At 36.7% G+C, this 23,607-nt stretch overlaps 1 protein-coding gene across 17 annotated transcripts in view; it reads right to left on the reverse strand.

Moving 5' to 3' along the window:
- LOC143024084 (uncharacterized) overlaps positions 1-23,607 on the reverse strand; it is a 444,302-nt gene that overhangs the window by 228,709 nt on the left and 191,986 nt on the right. For 7 of the 17 annotated variants that reach the window (XM_076182886.1, XM_076182890.1, XM_076182864.1 and 4 more), the window contains exon 7: positions 9,110-9,244. The exons of 5 other annotated variants lie outside the window; for them this stretch is intronic. Coding sequence is in view for 5 of the 12 variants with exons in the window: in XM_076182848.1 (XP_076038963.1) it covers positions 8,931-9,244 (314 nt within the window). In the remaining 7 variants the exon portion in view is untranslated. Of the gene's footprint in view, positions 1-318; positions 9,245-23,607 lie in introns of those variants that run through there. 5 more of the 17 variants (XM_076182873.1, XM_076182868.1, XM_076182882.1 and 2 more) reach the window with 3 other exon arrangements.

Consider the following 23,607-nt stretch of genomic DNA (forward strand, 5'->3'; position numbering starts at 1 on the left):
TTACCTAAGCTATCAATGGATTTGTTGTTGTTGTTGTTGTTGGCACAGACTAGTTTACCAGCACTTCTATCCTATCAGAGGGTGGAACTTCTATACCAAATTTCTGCAATTGGGCTTTTGGTTTGCTTTCACAACCTTGGTATTATAAACAGTTTTTCTGCAAATTCATTTACATTCTATTACTTTAATTCAATTTCATTACAGAGTTGGAAATATCAATGTTCTTTTTATAATAAACCACAACAAAAGTGTGTTTATAATTGAAAATAATATCCTTCACTTCTTCTCATTGTACATGTAAGGGCTAAGAAAAGATGGAATTGGTATGAGACACAATTTTATTGAATGCTGAGTACACTGACTTGTCTGGATTGGAAGCCAGTGTATTACAGAGCAAGCATCTGTCAACAAGGGGCACCAGAGGCCTGGTGAGCATTAGCAGCAGCAGAGGAGCAAGGACCACGGAAGGGTTAAGAGTTAGAAGAGTACACTGTTCAGAATTAAGTACAGCATCAAGGAAGAAACTAAAGAATTACATGAAATAACAACAGATACCATGACTGAAAAAACATGAAATCCACAGGGTATCCTGATGTGCCCAAGACAGCACACCTGGACAGGGAACTGAAGATGACAGCAAGGAATGAAACAAGTAAGGAATGAACATGCTTTGGTAAATGGATCCTGGTTGAATTTTTTTTCTTTTTAAATATATCAAACATAAGGAACCAAGGACTAAAGCCAAGGAACTTCTATCACACAGGAAAAGAAACCCTGCAATCAGGAAGAAATAAAAATAAAACAAAATAAAATAATAATGAATGCAAAAAGTTAGAAAGCAAAAAAAGTTGGTGGTCTTATTATGAAATACTTCCTACAGGACTGTTTTGGCAGGACTAGGAAGAGGAGAGGGAGGGTGGTGATGCAACCCTAGGGGACTATAGGCACCAGAGAGCAGACAAAGGTAGGCACAGGTGCACTTGTGGTAAATGCTGCATTTCTAGAATCCATTTTTTTCATGTTACCTTTAAAGTAAAAAAATTTCTATGTTATATCTAAAATTCACTTGATTTTCTTTCAAAAAATACCACAGTAACCTTGTGCCCATAAAAGGGAACATTTCTTCTACAAAGAATGTAAGTAATAACGGGATTAGCTTAGCTTGTTTATCCTCACTCTTGTGGACCAGGACAAGCAATATACTTAAGAAAAAGAAGGAAAAATAGTGCTGGCATAGAAAAGGGAGAAAGGAAGAGAGAGAAAATGTGGGAAAGGAAAGGGAGAGGGGAATGGAAAGGCCACAGGGAAGGGGAAGTGGAAGGGGGTGAAGAGAAGGAAGGGAAATAGGAAGGCAGATGAAATGATGGATATGGAAAGGTGGAAGAAGAGGGAAACGGAAAAAAAGGAAGACGGGGGTGGGGGGGGGGTGATGGAGGTGGGGAGGGAAAGGTAATGGAAAGATGACGGAGAAGGAGGAGGGGAAGGGGATGGGGAGAAGAGGAAGAGGATGATGGAGAAGATGGAGGAGGGAAAGGGGATGGAAAGATGATGGGGTGAAGGGGAGGAGGAGGATGGAGAGGGGGGAGGAGGGAAAGGGACTAAAAAGATGATGGGGAGAAGAGGGAAAGATGATGGGGATATGGGTTAGAGAATGATAATGAGGTGAAAGAGGGAGAAAATGCGGAGCAGGAAAGAGGGTAATGGCATGGAGAGAGAGAGAGAATAAAAAGAGTAAAAGGAGAGAGATACAGAGAGTGTGGGAGAAAGATCTTGGATCTATGTATATATGGACTTACAGCACAATTATGCAGTTGCTGCACCTATGCGCTGTTGTCCTGATTGTCTTTTTCCTTTTGGAGATCATTTAAGATTTTACAAGTTCCCACTAGATATTTTGAACTTTTGAATATTAAAGCTGCCAATACCATGAGTAACATGATTAGTAAAGAGTACCTCTTAATTACATTTCTCTTACTACTTCACATGCTGATGTGCTTTTGCACAACACAATAGATGCAGAAATGATTTACATAACCACTGATTTAAACAATACGGCTACCTTGGGTAGCAGCATTCTTACTAAAGTTAATACATAAGGATACAAGCCTTTCCAAGAGAGGGAGGATGAGCAAGCCAAGCCAGCACCAAGAGATAGCAAGGGTTTGGCACACCCATGATACAGTAGTAAAATAAAGAGCAATTTTCACAAAGTTCAGGTACAAAAAAAATTGGGTATAAAAAAAATCTTGGCACGATCTCCCAAATTGAAGCCTTCGGCTCAAGAAAGACACTTAAATTTAAGGGTAAACAGGATGAATATCACATCAAAATTGTCTTTCACTACATTCACAATTCAGCCGTCTACATCCAACCTGGCCACCACACGACATAACAAACAGGTCTTGGACTAAGTGTCTGAATCAGCTGTTTATCCTATAAAGCAATTCTGACTTTGCGGTCATGACCCTTTTGGATGGTGGTAGCCCTCATAAAGCTTACCTAGCTGAGCACTGTCGTGCAGTGGGGCGGATGAGACTCTCCTTTACATCAGATGCTTGCATAAAAATGGGACACAGAATACACATCAAACTAAATCTATTTGCACATAAAACATCCAATATCATTATAAACTAACATTATGTCAAAAGATTTGTACACATGGCTTGATAGATGCTGATATCAATGTAGCAAAAAAGGCAATCAATGTGGTAGTTACACCTTGTTCTTCATATTTTGTTAGCTCTGGTCTAAAAGGCCAGATACTATTTGAACTAGAAAACATGGGTGTAATTCCATTGTTATTGCAGGTAACACTAATGTTGTACTTAAAGAGAGTCAAAGAATGTTGTCTTTGCATATTAAGCTCCCTGAAATGGCACCAAATATATATATATATATGAAAAAAATATATATATCAGGGAAAGCAAAGTTGTTTGTGATAGACATAACATTCATGCATATGTATGCATTTACAGTATTTTTTGAAGTATCTTTACATCAATATTTTGCTTTCCACATACATGTCTGGATACACACATATGACAACTGCAATATCATTATTTTCACTAACAATGAATTAACCTTCATGTGATTTCCATCAAATTTCTATCAGCATCCATCCACCTGTCCAGAGGTCCAAATGTCATATAAAAAATTATTATATAAAAAAAAATATGTTGCATGGCGCCAAGCTTGTGGTAGTAGCACAGTAGTGTTAAGTTGACTGACTTTGTACTATGGATTGCTAGCGCGATGGAGGCTGTGGTAGACTCGGGACAAATGGCAAGTGCTTCAGTCCAGCTGCAACACTGATGAATGTGTGCACCTATTCACATCTTCCTGATTCAGTCCAAATTAACATCTCAGTATTTAATTATGTTCTACTGCTCTAAAGTGCTCACATATCACCAGGTGCTGCACCTGGAAGAAATCTCATACCACTGCCCATAATGAGACCTGTGTACATGATAATGAGAGATGTCTTTATAAATATCAACAGAAGGTAAGCATAAAAGTTAATGATACAAATCTGACAATATAGACTCTGAAAGTAAAAACCTGTACAGATGGCTCGGCAGGCAACAAGGACAGGACAGGTAGTTAATGGAGGTATTTTGGCGACAACTTCATCTAACTGGTCAGTCCACAAAAACTGTATCACAATGCTGCTCACCATCATCCTCTAACTTGAGGTTCAGTATGAGCAGCAGCTTTATAAGAAGAACAGAACCCCAACTGTGGATGGGTCTTGCCTCGGAAAAAAAAAATTAATAAATAAATAAATAAATAAAAAACAGAGCTGTGAGCTTCATGATAATGATATAGAGGCCAAAATAAAATGTCTGATAATGTAACTTATTTTGTGGAAAAACAAGAATATAAAAATAAACTGAGCCATGAACAAAAAATGGACATGTACCAGATATGGGATTTGACTCCCAGGCTATCAACTATTATCTATGTGTGCCCACCTGTCAAGCCCTTGTTTTTGTTCACCGTTCAAGCCACTTTGGTCAACCTGTAGTAATTTGCTGTGATTGAAGCGTGGAAACACAGCCACCCCTGTTACAGGAGTGGATTGTGTTTAGATTGGGCTATGTGTACTTGGGGGAGGTAAGGCCCTGGAAGGTATCATGGATTTGAGGAGAGATAAGTATATGTACTATAACTATATACTTCATTTTCTCTGTGGGACTATACTCTACAAATGGTGCTTGTAACATTGCGGATGATTAACAGCAGTAGCATCTGAGGCAATCATTAGTGAAACAACTTCAGTGTAGGTGTTATAAAGCCAGAGCACCTATTTCCTGACTACTTAGAACAAAACATTAACTATGCTTAGCAATATCAATAAAGATGAGTCTAACTACAGTTTTGGCAAGAAGCACCTAAGTCAACCTGAAACAGAAGTAGTAGCAACAATAAATGGTGGGAGGTCCTGAGTTTGAGTACTACCTGTATTACAATAAACTATTACCACTGCACATGGGCAGTGTAATACTATTAATATGTCTAATATGCAAATATTTTCTATGGGCTTAAAAAAATAATAAAAATAATAATAATGATAATAAAAAAAAAACATATATAGAGAAACTTTGGGAGCCTAAGTAAACTTCCCAAATATTTCATGTCCTGAGTATCTTGCCTTATTAAGAAGCCAAATGTGACACTGTATGAAGCAAAGATGTCCCATAGTACAAAACTTTTGTACTGGAAACACACTGCTTCATTCCTTTTTTTTCTTCTTTTTTGTATAGTGTCAAGGAGAAATATAAGTCAATGGAGAACTGCTATGCTACTAGCTCTCCCCATCTACTCCTAACTCTCCTGAAATGGGCACCAAGTCAGAGCTAGTAATCCCTATCAGTGGTTAACTAATGCCAACCAGAATTATCCCTGCTCAGCCCCTTACCTCGTATTATATAGAATTAAACAAGGCACTTTGATGTATTCACACAAACTAATATTTCATGACTGTGAATTTCATCACAAGCTGCCAAATCAGGATTATAATGTAAAATGCTATGATATTTTAAATGTGGATTAAGGAGTGTGAGAACCAGAATTCCCGTCCAAATATGTGATCTACTTTGAGCTATGACAAGACAACAGAATGGATGCAAGTTGAACAAGGTGCTGCCTCTCCTATTTTTAAAAAGTTCCATGACAACATCCAGGGCTTAGTTGGGACTACTGTATATCTGTGTGATCACCTGATAAATAACCTGATTCATTTGGTATGGACTTTGATGCACTATAATCGTTATAGTATCAATAATAAAAATAAACAAATTGAAAACTTAATCCTAGTCCAGGTTGCTTGGGTTGAGAGCCAATACATGGGGTTGCAGTGATGGTTCATCTACTAAAGCATCAGATCCATGTATACCATAATGACTTGTCTGATTATCATTTCCACTGATGGTAAGGTTCTACACCAACTAAGAAAAACCCATCTTCTTAGTGTGTGAAGGAATTCTAAAACAAGAGATACAGGTATCTCTAAATTTAAGTACATTCTGGGACCAAATGGAGCTAATTTTCTTCAATCTGAGCATATGCTATACAGCTGAATTTCTTCAAATGTGGCATACAACCATTTAAGTTACAACCCCCATATCTTGGCAAACTTATCCCAATGAATCCTGGATCACATACAACATAAAATAAAGAATTAGCTAACAAGGAGGTCAGATGTTTGCTTGGGGAGCTCTATGGCCGGTTTTAGCTGCAAAAATACAGCTAGTATGGGTAAGTATAGTGATAGGGTCAAATAAGTCAAAATAAAATATCTTGTCAATACAACCTCGGGTAAACATCCAATTTCCTCGTACCTACAACAACTATCAATTGCCAAGAATTAATTTGGCATGAGTTTTGCAACATCTTGACCATATAACATACATCTATAGGAGCCATCAAGTTCTAAAACCCAGAACACTAGGAGGAGTGGAAGCCATTTCCAGAGGCTGCTTCAAATACTGGTAACAACTGCACAAAATGATGCTTTGAAATAGCTTGGCTGATGAAAAGAAAAGAAAACATTGGTGATATCGCACAAATAACAATCCTTCATGCAAACCATCCTGACTTGAGAGAGAGATTTGTTAATGTGATATGTCAAGCTGGACTGGACAATACATACACCTCAAGCATAACTTCCACTGAACCACAAATGTTATGGTCTACACAAGACCTGTGGCCACATGGCTTTCAACAGCTTAACGTGCATAAGGAAAAAATAAGATTCAATATTGTGACACTGGTTAGATAGAGATAATCTTCCAGACAGACCTCCCTAAAGAGTAAAGCTAGTTAAATCTAAGAAAAACCAAATGCACTACATGACACTGGGAAATAGTCTAAAGAACAAAATGATAACATGAAAAATAAATATAGCTTACTTCTTACTAAAATACATCAGCTTTCTGAAGAATCTACCTATACAGATAAAAACCTTTAGAGGCCATTCATCTAAATCCTGCTTTCTTTGTATTTAAGTACCAGACACCACACATAATAAGAATCCTTAAACTTTTACAATTGAGGACATTTCAACACATGATTTACACAAATTGGCACAGAACTGTGGGTTTACTACCTTAAAGAGCATGGTTATCAATAAATTATACACCAGAAAAATAAAGGGGATCACAAAAATAGCTTGAAACCTTATCTTCACACTTATTCATTGTTAAGCTATGCTACCTGTACTCAAGAAGAGCGTCTTGTGAGATGGTCTTTCTACATTTAAGCTCTGCAATCACTCAACAAACATCAAATTGAGGTTCCAAAGTATTCTAAATCCAATATCTTTAATGAGAATAATCTCCTTAATCTAATCTAAGATTGTTCTGAAACAGAAATACCAAGCTCATAAAACATTCTCCTACATGGTATGGAAAACTTAGACCTTTGAGGGTAAAGAGCATAGCATGATCAATTGGGCATCTTGGGAAGCAAAGTTATTGGCTGAGGAAAATACTTTGAGCAATACTAGAACTACCGTTACAGTGCCCATCACATTCCATCCTATGTGGTATGTGATGGGCACCAAGTGTAACGGTTACAACCCTTTGCACGTCATCCCATCACACTCGTGGCTTATATTTAAGTCCCCTCCACTACCTTCCTTTACTCTTCTCATTGCTCGATCAGCTAAACGGAGTAGGGCATAGCGAAACAGCCAGTAAAGGGGATATGGGCAGAAAATAGGGAGTGGAATGTGCAGTAGTAGTTAAATATAGGACAAATCCTCAACATGGTTCAAGGTCTATCATTATGTCAAATTCTTGAGGTCACTAGAGAGGCAACATCCACCTTACAATACTATTCTTGCCCTTTTCCTTGAATACCTTGACTAACCATGGTTTTTGTTTAAGCCAAAACACTGTATTCAAATGTCATGGATAAGCTCTAACTATGGGCATGAAGAGGGAGGAGGAGGAGGAGGAGGAGGAGGAGGAGGAGGAGGAGCAGCATAGGGTACTGGGTGAATGAACGTGAGTTACGGGTCAGGGAGCACGGGCAATTCAACTCTTACTTTATACATTTGTCTAGAGACATTGTAACAAATTCACAAGCTCGTTATCAGGCCAGTCCATCTTCCAGAAAGCTAATTTGTCCTCTTTCTTAAGCATGAGTATTGCTTTTCAATTCACAGTAAATGACTGTTCTATGGTAAAACAAAGGATGCAGTTGTTACAGGGTTGAAACTTGCTGACCCTCAAGTGTATGACATGCAAAAAACTATTGACCACACCAAAGTGTTATCATCAAATAATTATTAGTATGATCATAACTAAATCATTATCATTATCATTGTTATCATGTTCACCAGAAGACATGATAATGAGGTATGTCAATAGGCCACTCATCTCCACTCTTGCCTCTGGGAAGCCAACATCATCACTTTCATCTCTCACATATTGGCATTTTACACTTACATATCAATAGGTTGACACAATATGAATAATTCACTGTCTTAGCCTTTGGAAGACATAGAGAGAGTAAGTGGCACAGGAGCTTTGCACTATGAGACAATGTGACAGCAGAAAATTGCATTTTACCAGTCCATAAAGAAACAGCCCACTACATGGTGGTATATACAAAACTGAGTGTCATAACTAGTGGCAGTGGGTGCTTGCCTTGGGATCATGGACTGGATGTTTTTTTGTACATTTCTTTTGTGAAGGCAACCCTGTGTGGGCAGAAACTATGCTGAGCAGATGAACTAATGCTTAGGACACCTACACACCACTACCCACAACAGATGCTGCCAAATGCCTAAAGGTGCTACAAATCACATCATCTCCTCTAGCAGGCAACAGGAAGAACCACAACATCTGATTGTTAAACGTAACCATCAAATAAACTCTTTTTGTTTTTTGGCACATTCTTTAGAGACATGGAAGCTTTTACAAAAAATTTCACAGGATTTTGGCTTTTACAAGTGATTGACTTTTTTTCTTTCTGAAAAGAAGCAAGGTTGTTGGAACACTGGAAATGGGGTTATGTTAGCATTTAAGGCTAAACTGTACACTCACCAACTGAATCAACACATTATCAATACTCACAATCATGACTTGATTCAACCCATTGTCATTACAGGCCATGTGACTTGGCCAAGTATATTAACCTACTAACTACAAACATTAATTCTGTTGTGGTAATTGAGCACTGGTGCAGCCACTCTAATGAAGAACGGCTGCTGAGGTTTGCCTGAGTAGGGATATCTGAGGGTGTTGCCAGCTTGGGGCAAGGGTAGGCAGTGCCTCTTTCCCCATAGTTGTAGCTTCTTTGGGTAAAATATCAGTAGTAATAATAATAATAAACAACAGTGATATGTTGAGGGTGTGGATACTACAACAACATGTAAGTCCCTGACAATTCCATAATAAGGGGAAGGAGAAATGTATTGAGGTTTAGTCCGAAGTGGACTTCTCCTTAGCACCCTGGTCATTCTCATCATTAACATATGACTCCACTGCATAGTGGCGGTTGTGGCGTTTGAGTGGTGCTCCATGGTGAGTAACCTGGTGGCGCCTGAGGTACCACTTATTTTTGCACTTTTTGTGGCACAGGTCACACTCCACCCCCTCGCCCTTGGTGTGAATATTGATAATGTGCTGTTTCAGATTGAATTTGTTGCTGAAGACGCGGTTACATATGGGACAGATGCCCGGTTGCCTGCTGTTCCAAAGCTTGGGAACGCATGCCCGCACCAGATACTCGGCGTCTGCAAGGGAAGAAGAAATGTCCTCTCAGTGTGGCCAACTGTGGGGCAAGCCAGCCCACTTACTTAGCTTAGTACTTAGCAATCGCTGCAGTCTAATCGATTTAGGCAATTTAAAGAGCAATCATTATCATTGTACGAATGGCTTGGATATGACGTATCAAAACTGGAATGACATAATCAAACTTATTAAGTAGCCTAAAGCAAAGTTAAATTTAATATGGGATAAATAAGTAGTGGAGAAAACAATACATACTGCAGGTAAGACGATATGAAAACTATAAAGGGATATCTTTTTCTAAAGACAAATCCGAACTAATCCGATGTATAAAATTATACTTCAGAATTAAAAGAGAATAAAGTCAATGTACTATAATTTTTCCTACAAGTTAAACGTGTGATAAAAAAGAAAGAAAAATAAAACCATCAAATGTTCACGGTATAGACTAACACGTAAAAAATGTATGCTGTAAGTTTCTTTCTTTACTTAATGTAATTATGTTGAAGTTCAATGGAGGATTGGGGCAGTGGCAGACCTATTAGAACTGAAGAATGGAAAAGAAGAGGTGAAAAAAACAATGTTCAAAAAGGATGAAAACCTGTACTGAAATGAATATGAAGAAATGTAGTATTGTCTAACAAAGCTAGCAGATAATTGAATATGGGTATGAGAAGGCAATGAAACACTAATGCTAAAATATGGAGTTTTATTCATAATAAAAATCCACACTAGCTTCAATGTTTCATTACTACCTCATATCTAACCTCTGTCACTCTTTGTGAACATGTACATATTATGTATGTATGTACACATTACAAAGAAATGGGTTTGTCGAATATCTTTAGAAAGGTGGAAGGAACAAAATGACAATGTAAGTAGGACCAATGAAAAGGTAGAACAAATGAGTGATTTATAGAAAGGTGGGGTATGTGTGGACCTTGAAGATGGTAAAGTTGGAGCTCGTGTAAAAAGTACATGTGAATTCCATGGTCTTAGAAAAGGCATATACAAATGTCTAGGAGGGAAATATTGAAACTATGTGAAAAACAATATGAGGATAGTTGGTAAGTGGTAAAAAATATGATGTCGAATGGAAAGGCATTTATTTACCTAACTGTACTTTACCTGGCTCTACCCCTTATATGGAGGATTTATTTTATTTATTTATTTACTTTTTTTTTTCTTTTCTTTTTTTCTTATGTATCTATTTTTATTTAATTACAATGTACAGGAGAAAGGCTACATTCTTGGGGTCCCATCTCTTTATCTCCCATCAGTCAAGTTTGCTTTCATATTTATATTTTTTGCACAACTACTGTGTGAAGGAATACCGAGTAGAGACAATGGTTCAAGATGGTGATGGGGCTATGAAAGATATGATATTCCTATAGTTGTTCAAATAATTGAAACAAGTTATGACAAGTGGAAATCAGGACTATGGAGGTGTGAGCAGTATTTGGGAATGGGAAGGCAAAATCATACATATTTGCAAATTATGTGGTGCTCAAGACAGTGAAAGCTACAAGAAATGAAAAGCTAGACGTGCAAAAGCAAGAATTTAGATGTCAACATAAGTAAGGTGATAAATATAGGAATCTGAGGCCCTAAAAATAACCTTCAAAGGTAAGAAGTTATAAAAGATTTTGATGCCAAGAGTAGATGTGAGAGATGTGCTGGTGAATAGAGCACAGAATACTGGATGCAAGACAAGAAGCTGGAATGCTAAAAAGGGCAAGGGGATGGAGGTGTATCAACTGAATTAAAGATTAAAATTATTGTTTGTATAGTGGAAAATATACTCTCAATAACTGTGGATTATGGTGGTAGCTTCTCGTAACAAATAAACAGCAAGAGAAATATTATGTATCAAGATTTTGTATCATGTTTGGAAGCTGATCAAAATACCAAACACATATGAAATAGCAGTAAGATGTGGAATGATGAACAGCCCTGCTATGATAGTGTGGACATAGGAAGAGAATGTATGTAAACTATAGAGGAAAATGAGCATGGAAAGAGTGGCTTACATAGAAACAAAGAAAAGATGCCTGCAAAGAGTACCGAGAAAATTTTTAAGAGATGTACACACAAACACAAGCACACACACTGATAGACTGACCAATGATGGGTACATGCAAGATGGACATAAAAGAGTCAATCATCTCCCTCCTACCCATCTTCAAATACCATCAACAACCTAATCTCCATCTGGAAGTTTAGGAGGTACAATCCCAAGAGTTACCACATTATGTCAAGATCAGACTTACAATCTTTCTCCACAAACTTGGACTTTATTTACTCCATCTTTTTATATATGGACAGGACCAATGATAGGTACCTGCTTGTTGTGGTCCTATGAGAGGGAAATCTGAGAGAATCCTCTTCTTGTGGCCCATTTTTTAAGCTGATTGATGGCCTCACCTCCAAGTGAAGGTGCTGCCTTATGGAACTAACAATCATTTTCTGTAATTCCTCCACCTTTTTATGTAAAGAGCCAACAGCTTGAGACTACTCCCCTCCAACTATTGCAAACAGTCCCACAATAACACAACACATATAATAGTACAAAGTTTCTTTGGAAATCATGGGAAGCTTTGAGGGCCACTGTAACCCATGTAGTGCTGTGGGTTTCCAGTCAGTCAAACATGAAAATATCATTACTATTATATTCGAGCTGAAAACTGGCAACTTCTGCCCTCTTCCTACTAATACAAGCCAGTGAAATAAAAACACACCCTTTGGATTGTTATTTGTGTTATATTAATGTGGGTCAGTTCTCATATCACCTTACAGTAGTAAGTGGAAGAGAGCAGTCACTGGTTATCATCTCTTTTTCTGTGAAAAGATGGAGGAAATACAGCTGAAGTTTATAAAGAGAGATATTGGACCTGGTCTAGAAACCAAATGTTTGCTCATCATGGATGGATCTCTAGAGGAGGTGAGGGTGTTGTCAAGTTTTAAATATGAACAGCAGAGAGATTATTCACTCTGACATTTATGTTGTGCAGTAGCCTGGTGGATAATGTGTAAAACTCATAAACAGAAGGTCACAAGTTCGATTCCTGGGACCCACTGCAGGCTATGTCATGTTGGTTCCCAACAACCCCTAGGGTGGTGACCCAATACTGGTCAAGAAAACCCAGTGGCTTGCCACAACTCATAGGTGTTTCTCAACTCCCAGTGTATGGGAGTGGGATGGTGAGCTTTATCCATCTAGCAAAGCCACCACATTCATCTGCCCATCACTGGTCTTGATCTCTCTCAATGTATATTATATATACAGTAAACCCTGGATATAGTGAACCTCATTGCACCAAATTTCAGCTATAACCCTAGTGAAACCTACCAACCATTCATCTAATATAACAAACAAGGTCAGTATATGTGGTGCAAAGTTCAGTATGGGTGGCAGATGCATGGACTTACTTAAATACATATGTATATACTGAACATACTATCAGCTGTACCAACTAAGCCATTGCCTCAATTTCTTTGATATATAGAGGGTTTACTTTGTATGTATATCTATATATATATATATACACACATACATACATACATACCACAAAAAAATGGAAAGAACATACATAAAAAGCTGGTACAACAAAAGGTGTAGTGAAGCTAAGGATAAAAGAGACAAAGCTTGGAAGAAATGGAAAAGAGACATGAAAACAAGCAAATGGCAAATGTACATCAAACTAGGAAATGAGTATGCAAAAATACACAGAGATGAAAAGAGAAACTATGAAAAAATAAATAAATAAATAAATAAATAAATAGAAAAATGCAAGGGAGAACCCAAACTATTTTATAGGTATGTAAATGGCAAACTGAAGAATAAACAAGAAATAGAAAAGCTGCACCAAGGTAAACATGAATATACAGAAGAACTGGAAATGGCTGAAATTATAAACAACCATTTCAAATCAGTATTCACAATAGAAAACTCACCAAAATGTGAGGAAATAGAGAGAGATCCCCCTCAATGAGAGAAATAATTGCAACACAAAAGGAAAGCAGCAACCAAATCAAAACCCTTGATGTCAGAAAATCACATGGTCCAGATGGAATTGCAAATGGGATACTGAAAGAATCCATGGAAGAATTAACAGACAAAATATACAATATAATTAAATTTTCACTTAAAGAAGGAAAAGTGCCACAGGACTGGAAGAAGGCAAACATTGTACCAATTTATAAGGGAGGAAATAAGGAAGACCCATCAAATTACAAACTCCCTGACAAGCACAGTAGCAAAAATTTGCAAAAAGGTCATCAAAAATAGATGGGTTAAACATTTGGAAGAAAAAAACTACTGAATCCAAATCAACTTGGATTCAGACAAGGAAGATCATGTACAACAAACCTCATCTGCTTCTACTCAAGATTAATAGACATAATACAAGAGAGATGGTTGGGCAAACTGTGCCTTTCTGGACCTACAAAAGGCATTTGATAAGGTACCACTCAATTAACTAATAAGGAAGATAGAATCAATAGGTGCCATCAGAGGAAAATTATTGGAATGGATGAAAGACTTCCTGACTGGGAGGAAAATGGTAGTAATTAGAAACAAATTCTCAAATTGGGAAGAAATGATAAGTGGTGTCCCACAGGGATCAGTACTGGCCCCAATCATGTTTGCTATATACATAAATGACATGGACGAAAGAGTAGAGTGTTATATGAATTTCTTTGCAGACGATGCAAAAATACTAAAGAAAATAAAAACGGAGGAGGATTGCAACGCATTACAAGACATGAAACAGCCTCAAAAGTGGGAAGTGAAATTCAATATCAAGAAATGTAGTATAATGGAATTTGGAAAATGTAAAAACAGAATATCGAGAGATTATAAAATTGGTGAAAAAGAGGTTAAAAAAGTAAACTCAGAAAAAGACTTTGGAGTGATGATCAGCAAAAACATGACACCAGATAAGCACATTAATAAAATAGTCGGTGAAACTTATAACTTATTGAGGTCAATAAAAATGGCATTTGCCTATTTGGATGAGGAAATTATAAAAAAAGTTTAACTACACTAATAAGACCAAAACTCAAGTACACAGTAACACTATGGAAACCCAGTACCAAAAAGAATATAAAGAATACAAAGAGCAACAACAAAACTGGCACCAACTCTTTCCAAAATGACATATGAACAAAGACTGTCCAAATTAGAATTACCAACTCTGGAACAAAGAAGGGAGAGAGGAGACTTACTATTTATATAATTATGAAGGGAATGGAAATCTTAGATAAGAATGACTTATTGAAATGGGACAATGGAAAAACAAGAGGACACGAAAAAAAAAAAAAAGATAATTACAGAAGAGATCTGGAGAAGAAGAAGAAAAAAAAAAAAAACTTCCCACATAGTGTGATAGACACAAAGAAACAGTGTGTGCAAACACTATTCAAGATTTTAAGAAAAAACTTGATGCTGAGAGATGCAAAGACGGGTCACCACGAGCATAGCTCCCTTCCCATATAATACAACTAGGTAAATACACCAAAGGCTTTTTCCCCCTTTACAAGGGAGGTAGCCAAAACACAAAGGCATGAAAATCACTCTCACTCGTTCCATTCCTAACATACTCCACTCCCATCCTCCCCCCTTCCTTCCTTCTTATCTTGGCTCCTCCTGGATGACGTGTCATCCCTGCATCTCGCCCATTGCCCTGGGTCAGAAGCAGTGTCACAAGACAGCACATCCACAGCAAGACCGTTTCATTAAATTGGCTACCCTGCTCTCTGTCCCCTTATGTAGAAATGGAGAAGACAGGGAGAAATCCCTTCGGGCTGTGTCAATTTATTTTTTACACATACTTCCTCACCCCCCCCCATCCTCCACCCACTCCTTATGCATCACAGCATCATCCATACCTAACCACTCTCCATAAAATTCTCCCCAATCTTCTGTCCTCTCCCATCCTTCCTCAACAGACATTCCCCTATTTCAGAATGCCCCCTTTACTCCATCCATCCATCTCATCCTTGGTCGACCCCTCATATTCCCTCCTTCTACCTCTGCCTTCCACACCTTTTTTACTAATCTTTCTTCACTTGTTCATTCCATGTGTCCAAACCATCACAATATTCTTTCATCAACCATATCTCCCAACTCCCATTCCACCCCGTCCTCCTCCTCAACTCCTTGTTTCTCACTCTAGCCTAGTAACCCTATCATACTTCTCAGGCACCTCATCTCAGACACATTAAAACTCCTCTCTTATGTTCCATGTTTCTGCCCCGTACAGTACTGTCAGCACACTCACTCCTTCATATAATCTCCTCTTAGCATCCATTCCCAAATATCTATTTCTCATTACACTTTTTAATCCAAGGCATTCATTCACTTCTCTCAACCTATATTCTTCCTCCACCTCCACTTCTCCCTTTTCCGTCACATTTGCACCCAAGTAACTAACACTATCCACTTCCTCCAGTCCCTCTCCCTTAATACTCACCTCCAGTCTGCTGCCACTTTCTACCCTTGTACATCTCATCACCTTACTTTTACTCACATTTATCTTCATCTTCCTTCTTTCACACTTCTCAAACGCTGTCACTAACTTCCTCAATCCCTCTGATCCTGCTACAAGTGCAGTGTTGTCAGCAAAAAACAACTGGCTTATCTTCCACTTTTCTCCATTTTCTTTAACCATCTCCAATCCCTGACTCACTACCTTTGCATTTACCTCTCGCATCACCCCATCCAAGTACTGTATAAATTGAACAGCCAAGGCAACATAACACATCCCTGACGAAATCCCACCTTTACCTCAAACCACTCACTCTCTCCATTTCTAATCCTGACACACGCTCTACTACTCTCGTAAAAACTCCTGACAGCTCCTAGAAGCTTTCCTTCTATCCCGTATATCTGCAATACCTCCCACAGTGCCTTCCTGTCTACCTTGTCATAAGCCTTTTCCAAATCAATAAAAGCCCCCAAAAATCCTTATGTTTTCCTAAAGTTTTCTCACATATCTGTCTTACCACAACAATCTCATCTATGCAATCTCTACCTGTCCTAAATCTACACTGTTCCTCACTAATTACTCCCTCTTTTCTTCTCCTAATCCTCTCAATCAAGACCCACAAGCCTTCCCAACTACACTTAATAAACTAATCCCTCTGAAACTACTGCATGCACACTAATCCCCTTTTCCCTTGTAAAGTGGAACTATACAGGCACTCCTCCAGTCCTCCAGCACTTTACCCTCTCTTAAACAAACATTAACCTCACCAGGTGGTCCATCACTGTACTTTTTTTTTTTTTTTTTTTTTAAGACATTCTGAATGACATCCATCCAACCCAGGTGCCTTACCTTCTCTCACCATATTAACTGCCTTCACCTCATCATTCTTTATTCTTCCTCCATTTTCCTCACTCATCACTGCCATTTTTTTAGTGTTTCTCACTGCAACTACCTTTCCCTCCCTATCCTCCTTCACATTTAGCAACTCCCTAAAATATTCTGCCCATCTTCCTCTTACTGTCTTCTCTTCCATTATTATCTCTCCATCTGCTCCTTTTACCTTTCTTTCTCTACTTGATTTGCCTCCTCTTCCTCTCTTAATTTCCTTCCAAAGCACTTTTTTATTATTTTCAAAATTTTCTGTCATACTCTTACCTCATTTCACATCTGCTCTCCTCTTCATATCCTTTATCTTATGCTTTACTTCTTTTCTCTTTTCTTTGTACCTCTCATACAGGTTCACTTGACCTATTTTGTAATCAATCTGTGAAAACTCACTTCTTCTCTTCTACAACCTTCTTTGCTTCCTCATCCGACCACTCACTACCTTTCCTTCTATTTCCTCCCATCCTCCTTGTTCCACACACCATCTTTGCATACCTTGTGACTCCCTCCTTGAACCATCCCCATTCCTCCACTCCTAGTTCTACTCTATCCTTTACTCCCTCCCACTCTCTCAGCCTCTTCTTGTACTCCTCCTTTTCTTTCTCATTTGTGCAGTGCACTTACATATATATATATATATATATACATTAACATAATATACACATATTATATATATACATATATATATATATATATATATAAATATACATATTATATTTATATATATACCTATACACACATACATACACAAATTTCAGAGCAAACTAGACACTGTGAGATACAAAGGTGGGACACAAGCATTGCTCCCCTTCTTGTAAGATACAACTAGGTAAATTCACACACCTTTAATAAAGTCCTTCACGAAAAACTATTAAGAAAACTGGAAACCATAGGAGGGATACAAGGAAAATGATTGAAATGGATGGGGGTCTTTTTGCATGGAAGAAAAATGAGGGTAGTGTTCAGAGATAAAACTTCTACTTGGAAAGAGGTAATTAGTGGCATTCAAAAATGATCAGTGTTGGCTCCAATAATGTTTCCCATTTATGTGAATAACATGAATGAGGGTGTGGAATGTTACATGAGCTTCTTTGCAGATAAAAAGCTTCTTTGCAGATGATGCAAAATTGAAAGAAAAAAAAAAAAAAAAAAAAAAAAGTCAGAAGTTGGAAGTGGAATTCAACATTAAAAAATGTAGCATAATGGAATTTGGAGAGAGGGGAAAAAAAAAAAAAAAAAAAAATCAGGACAATATAAAATTGGTGAAAAAGAAGTAACGAAAGAGGGATATGAAAAAGACCTGGGAGTGATCATCACAAAGGATATCTTCTTACAAACATATAAACAAAACTGTCACTGAAACCTATAACTTGCTAAGATCAATAAAAGTGGGTTTTACCTACTAGGATGAAGAAATGGTAAAGAAAATACTAGTCACATTGATAAGGCATTGGAGTATGCAGCGATACTATGGTCACCCAGTATAAAAAAGAATATAGGGAAGATTGAGAAAATCCAGAGAACAGCTACAAAGGACACAAAAAGAAACTCAAAAAGGATAGTTATAGAAGAGATCTGAAAAAGAATAGTTTTTCCACACAGAGTGATAATTGTCTGGAACAAATTTGAAAAAAAAAAAATATTATGTGCAACCATACAAGAATTTAAGAACAAACTAGATGCTGAGAGATACAAAGATGGATCACTACGAGCATAGCTCCCTTCCCCATATAATACAACTAGGTAAATACACACACACACACACATATAAAGAAAATTGAAAGAATCCAGAGAACAACTACAAAGATAGCTCCAACATTTTCAAAACTGTCATATGAGGAGATTGTCAAAACTGAAATTATCAACTCTGTAACAAAGAAGAGAAAGAGGGGACTTGCTAATGATCTATAGAATCATGAAAGGTGTGGAAGTCCTTGATAGAGAACACTTACTAAATTGGGATATGAGAAATACATGGGGCCATGAACATAAACTCAAAAAGGATAGTTAAAGAAGAGACTTAAAAAAAAGGGGAGTGTTTCCACACAGAGTGGTGGAAGTCTGGAATAAACTGGACAAAACAATAGTGTGTACAAAAACTAAATATGAATTTAAGAGCAAACTAGACATTGTGAGATAAAAGGACAGGACACCACTTGTGTAGCTCCCTTTCCTGTAAGATATAACTAGGTAAATACACTCTCAGTCTTCTAATTTCATATAAATACATCCACATGACACCAGACAAACATGTAAACAAAATAGTTTGAGAAACCTACAACTTAATAAGATCAATGAAAGTGGCCTTTGACTACATGGACAAGAAGAGGAAGAAGAAGAAGAAGAAAAAAAAAAAAAAAGAGCACTAACAAAGATGGCACCAACACTCAGCATGTTGATATACGAACAAAGATTGGACAAACTAAACTCTCTGGAGTAGAGAAGAGAAAGAGGCAATTTGTTATCCATATATAGAATTATGAAAGGGATGGAAATCCTTGACAGGGATGATCTACTTAAATGGGACAGAAGAAATACATGGGGACACAAGAATAAACTTAAGAAGGGCAGTTACAGAAGAGATCTGAAAAAGAATAGCTTTCGACATGGAGTGATAGATACATGGAATAAACTGAAAGAGAAAACAGTGAATGCTAAAACTATACACGACTTTAAGAAAAAGCTGGATCCAGAAAGATACAACTGTGGGTCCCTACGAGCATAGCTCTTCTCCTGCAAATACATAAACACATTAGAGCAAAGAAGAGAGAGAGGAGATTTGATAACTATTTATAGAATCATGAAAGGCATAGAAACTATTGATAGAGAGGATCTAATAAAATGGGATGATAGAAATACAAGAGGACATGAAAAGAAAATCAAGAAAGACAGTTATAGAAGAGATCTGAAAAAGAATAGCTTTCCTCACAGAGTAATAGACATTTGGAACAAGTTAGATGAGAAAGTGGTGTGTGCAAAAACAATACATGAATTTAAAAACAGTCTAGATAAAATGAGATATGAAGACAGGACACCACGAGCATAGCTCCCCTTCCCGTAAAATACAACTAGGTAAATACATCTGTACTATCAGGCATACATATATATATATATATATATATATATATATATATATATATATATATATATATATATATATATACATATCTATATATATATATACACATGCAAGCAATCACATCACTGTGATACAAAAATGCAAAATAACCACAGGAGAAGGGAAACTTTTAGACTGTAAGTACCTTTGTATATTACATCTTCAGACTAAATGAAAGAGATACAGAGTTGTGTTTAAATGTAAGTATCAGGTAGCAACCGTAGGGGGAGGGGGAGACAATACAATGCCAGAAGGGGGGATGACCTTACCTCTATTGACCTGACCAACACATAAGGTTCAATCTGGCAGAAAGATTTTGGTGACCAGCATTGTATTGTCTCTCCCTCCCCCCCTATGGTTGCTACCTGATACTTACATTTAAACACAACTCTGTATCTGTCATTTAGTCTGAAGATGTAATATACGAAAGTACTTACTGTCTACAAGTTTCCCTTTTGTGGTTATTTTGCATATAATATATATATATATATATTATATATACAGAGTGAGTCCTCATTATACGGTAATTCTTTATCCAGTAAATTCACAGTTACAGTATTTGGTAATTACTATCCTCGATTCTATTTACAGTAAAAAAAAAATCACAGATACGGCATCCGCTCGTGTTTTGGAGGTAAAATTAGATATTTTGAAGAGGAAAGAGCAGGGAGAAGGTATGTCTACCATAAGTCAAAACTTGGGTTTGGTATACGGTAATTTCAATTTGCGGTAAGGTTTTCAGGAACGCATATGTACCGAATAACGATGACTCACTGTATATACATACACATATACACACATACACATTTATTTTCTTTTTTTTCTTATCAACCACATTAATTTTACCATTTCAATTTCTTGCAAACATGATCAAAACTGACTAGGAGCACAATGGAAGCACATTCAGAAACTGATATGCAGTTGGGCTAAGACTCGAAATTAGCCAATATGTAACAAATAGACAGTGACTTAACAAATTGCACTATCAATTGGTTAAGTCAATGTCCATTTGTTATGTATCGGCTAGATTCCATTTCTAGCCTGAAAGCTTATCAGTTTCCAAATATGTTTCCATCAAGCTCCTTGTTAGTCTCAATCACATTTGCAAAGAATTAAAATGGAAATGTTAATGTGGTTGATAAGATGAAATTTATGTACTGGGACCATTCATTTTGTAATATATATATATATATATATATATATATATATATATATATATATATATATATATATATATATATAAGGTAGGGGTAGAAGGAAAGAACATAAAGAAAGATCTTGATCAGTTTTTACATATCTCTGAAGGGTGTTTATACCCAAAATATTAGATATATAAAATCTTATCAAGCTCTCTCTTGTGTTCTTTTCATCTACCCCTATCTTATACCTGTCAATATGGACTATGGATATATATATATATATATACATATATATATATACATATATATACATATATATACATATATATATATATATATATATAAATATATATACATATATATATATATATATATATATATAGAAAAGGTAGGGGCAGAAGGAAAGAACATAAAGAAAGATCTTGATCAGTTTTTACATATCTCTAAAGGGTGTTTATACCCAAAATATTAGATACATAAAATCTTATCAAGCTCTCTATTGTGTTCTTTTCATCTACCCCTATCTTATACCTGTCAATATGGACTATATATATATATATATATATATATATATATATATATATATGTATATATATTTACCTGGTTGTATTATATGGGAAAAGGAGCTGAGCTCGTAATGACCCGTCTTTGTATATCTAAGCATCTAGCTTGTTCTTAAATTCTTAAATGGTTTTTGCACACACTATTGTTTCGTCCAATTTGTTCCAGACATCCACCACTCTGTGTGGAAAACAATTATTTTTTTTTTCTTCAGATCTCTTCTACAACTATCCTTTGAGTTTCTTTTCATGTCTTCTTGTTTTTCTTTTATCCCACTTTAATAAGTCTTATCTGTCAAGGACTTCCATGCCTTTCATGAATCTGTAAATGGCCAGCAGATCTCCTCTTTCTCTTCTTTGTTCCAGGGTTGGTAGTTCCAGTTTAGACAATATTGTATGTCAATTTTGAAAGAGAAAATGATTTACAGAAAAACCACTGGGAAATAAGAAACTTAGTCTGAATGTTTTCATTTAACCTCTTCGATATGATGACACCTATGTAGGCATCAAGTGGCATGAGTGGGTAGGTAAACAAGGATGCCTGCATCGGCAACTTGATTATATTTATTTTGTTGTTGTAGTTAAGTGACCCCCAAATTCTATGAACTGGTTTGATTACTTTTTTGTGTTTATTATTACTTAGAGTGAAAGACAACAAGTAATACAGCAGTGACTTTATGTTTTATATTGCATAGTGTGATACATCATACATTAGGCATCTGATGCTGTCTGCGAGAATTTGACTTGTATTGAAGAGGTTAAGACATCTTCAGGGATTACAGAGTGAAAAAAAAAGTTGTTTATATACACATAATGGATGAGACAAGGTAGGGAACATGGGTAGGTCACACAGGATACTCCATTAACAGGTCAAGAAAAGATTTCACCCTTGGACATTTAATCACACAAGATGCTACTGCCACATAGGCCTGGTAACACATGAAATTGTAGAATATTCTACAATTTTCTTAGTGATAAAGTCATCAAGTTTGTAAAAGCCTAAACTTAAATTAATATTATGATCAAAAGTGTGCTTATGACAGGATTAAACTATATTTCTATACATAAAAAAAAAAGTTTTTCAGTTTTGAAATTTTCATTTTCCTGACGTAGCCAATGCCTCCTGATTTTTTTTCCGACCATCCTTCGGAACTTAGCAAAATTGTTCCACAATGTAAGGCAGCAGCTCAGACCTTCAGGCGAGCTCACTTCGCTTGCAGCCAATCAGTCGTTTCTGTTGCTGTGATGTCACCACTCTTGGCCAATCAGTCATCTCTGTTGCCGTGACATCACCATTCTTAGCCAATCAGGAGCTGGAGGGTACATGTCCCCTTGTGGGATTTCCTGTTTTCAGTCTGATTTAGGTCAATATCAACGCAGGGACTCGGTCCTTTGGGCAAGTTCACATTGTTCATAGGCGTCTTTGGCACCCAGCCCTACAGGCTCTCAGCCAATCAGTTGTTTGCTTTTTCAGCAATTTGTGGTAGATAATTACATTAAAGTAGAATCCCACAGACTATATATATACCAGGCATCTATACACAGAGAAAGATATATATTGAAGGTGAATGTTGTGTTGGCCAAAGAAAGGCCCAGGCACAAGCAAAACAAGCAAGTGCTGCAGGCCATGGCACCCACAGCATAGCCGGTGCCTTGTCTTCATAATAAGGACTTACAAGAAATAATTTTCTTCGAGTTGTTTTAGTCAGGATGGTTATGATCACTCATATGTACAAAAATGCCACTGGATGTTTGGCCATAAGTATAGTATAAGAAGTGGTCAAATATCCAATGGCATTTTTGTATATATGAGAGACCATAACCATTTATTGACTGGAATAATTCAAATCAAATTATTTCTTTTAAGTCTTTCTTAGAAAGAAATATTATTGAATCCAGTCATATTAAGCACACTTTTGATCACAATATTAACTTTAGACTTTTACAAAATTGATGACTTTATTACAAAGAAAATTATAGAATATTTTGTATTACCTGCCCAGTGCAGTGTGGGATCAAATGTCCATAGGTGGAAATCTTTCTCTACCTGTTAATGGAGTATCTTATATGACCTACCAATGTGGCCTACCTTCTCTCATTCATTATGTATATATATACATTTATGTCTTTTTCACTCTGCATTCCCTGAAAATGTCTTAAATAGACAAAAACACAAAA

The sequence above is a fragment of the Oratosquilla oratoria genome, chromosome 3 (assembly GCF_046742065.1).
Source record: "Oratosquilla oratoria isolate Oo_2021 chromosome 3, ASM4674206v1, whole genome shotgun sequence".
Classification (NCBI taxonomy): domain Eukaryota; kingdom Metazoa; phylum Arthropoda; class Malacostraca; order Stomatopoda; family Squillidae; genus Oratosquilla; species Oratosquilla oratoria.